Source organism: Alnus glutinosa, chromosome 2 (genome assembly GCF_958979055.1).
Source record: "Alnus glutinosa chromosome 2, dhAlnGlut1.1, whole genome shotgun sequence".
NCBI classification, from domain to species: domain Eukaryota; kingdom Viridiplantae; phylum Streptophyta; class Magnoliopsida; order Fagales; family Betulaceae; genus Alnus; species Alnus glutinosa.
In genome coordinates this window covers 25,434,502-25,436,376 of record NC_084887.1, presented here as the reverse complement: position 1 = coordinate 25,436,376, position 1,875 = coordinate 25,434,502, and the positions used below count along the sequence as shown (strand labels likewise).

The 1,875-nt window shown below is 41.0% G+C and overlaps 1 protein-coding gene across 1 annotated transcript; it reads right to left on the bottom strand.

Annotated features, from left to right (window-relative positions):
- Positions 1-266: 266 nt before the first annotated feature.
- Positions 267-1,388, bottom strand: LOC133860409 (uncharacterized). Its single transcript, XM_062296024.1, has 3 exons — positions 948-1,388; positions 698-844; positions 267-527 (listed from the first exon to the last, which is right to left on the bottom strand). Exons 1-3 carry the CDS (start codon positions 1,386-1,388, stop codon positions 267-269), a joined length of 849 nt encoding a protein of 282 aa, XP_062152008.1.
- Between the last annotated feature and the right edge of the window lie 487 nt (positions 1,389-1,875).

Here is a 1,875-nt window from a genome sequence, read left to right as displayed (position 1 = left end):
CTATAAAGATTATGAGGAACTCTCAACTCATCAGGACCTCTTACTCTAGCCTTCCGAGGTCTGCCTGGCATCAATCTTGATCTTGGCGGATCCAAAACATCATGCTCAGTCCAAATCCACTGTTCGTCACTAGGCATTGGATATATGAGTGGAGCATAGGCCTTTTTGTACGTCTCAATGGTATAGCATGGATCCACATAATCCTCAGGGTGATGTCCATGAAAGGTTATGGCAGAATGTGCATGTGCACATGGGATCCCAGTCATCTACCACCTCCTGTAGCCACATTTCCTATTCCGGATATCAACAACATATTGCCTTCTTCCTTCCACCACTTCAAACATACCATCGCTAGAATAATGGGAAAGGTAGTCCGATGCCGCTTCACCAACGGCCTCAAGCTTTTCAACAATTCTAGGGCACATCTTACCTTCCAATTTGCTGATGCCATCTCTTTTCAGTTGGTACGTTCTCATGAGCTGCTTCCTAATCATCTCAAGCATTGTCAGAATAGGCTTGTCTCGAGCCTTCAAGATATATGAATTGAAGCATTCGGAGATATTGTTGACAAGGAGGTCACATTTGGGAGATTCGTTGAACCATGCTCGTGACCATCCACTGGGGTCAACCTTGTCTAGGTAGTCAAATGCCTCAGGACTATTCTCTTAATTTCTTCCATATGTATTTTGAAGTCAACCTCAGTGTAAGACAATGCTGCCTTCCACAACAATTCCTTCAAGGCCACCCCTCGAAACCCATTATCTTGAAAGTTGGCATATAAATGCCGTACACATATTCGATGATCTGCCATTGGAATAACAGTATCAAAACTTGGAATAAGACCCTGCATCATTCCAATGTACAAAAGGGTAAGTTTACATGTAGAAAAAAAAAAAAATCAGGAAATCATAATATATAAAACTATGTAAGTAATTAATTTAACTAACTTTTTGCCGATCAGAAATGAATGGTGGAGAAGTATGCCTCTCATGTGAACCAAGATCTGAAACTAGGCACTCCAAGAACCAAGTCCAACTATCTTTTGTCTCAGATTCTACAACGGCAATTGCAATCGGGTACATGTTGTTGTTGGCATCTCGACCAACCGCAGCCAATAATATTCCCTTGTAGGGTCCTTTCAAAAAGCACCCGTCTAGGCCTATGACAGGCCTACAACCTTCCAAGAACCCTTTCTTCATGGCTGCAAGGGACATGTAGAGTCTATGAAACTTAGCAGGCAAATTAGGGTTTGTTTTTTCAAACTTAAGCATTACACAACTGCCCGGGTTAGTACGCCTTAAAGTCTCACAGTAATCCCACAACCTGCCATACTGCTCACCCAAACAACCGTACAACCTCTTCCCTGCCTTCTTCCTACCTCTATACATTTGACTCCTACTTACTTCAACATTCAATTTCCTCTTCACTTAATCTTGTATCACTTGCAGTGGCATGTCCGGCTGAATTTTAAACTTATCATATAGTTTATCTGATATCCACCTCGAATTGACAATTGAACTTTTGTATACTCGAGAACAAGTATGTTTAGGTCTTAAGGACCTCAATTCAAATGATGCCTCAGTCACCATCTGTTTACCGTAAACTCTATACTGACAAGATGGATCTCTACATACTGCTACACACTTTGCTATTTCATTTTTCACAAACTTTATGTCATTTCCCCTTCTAACATTGTACTGCTTAACAGCTTCTCTAAAAAGTTGTATGCTAGAGAACTTCATTTTAAGCTTCAATTCTGGATTGCCTAGGTCAATTTCTTGGAACTCCACACCATGGTAAGATGAAATCCCACCATCTTCATCTTCACTAACAATTGGTGACAATAGAATGTCACTTCTACCAATGTCAGAGTCT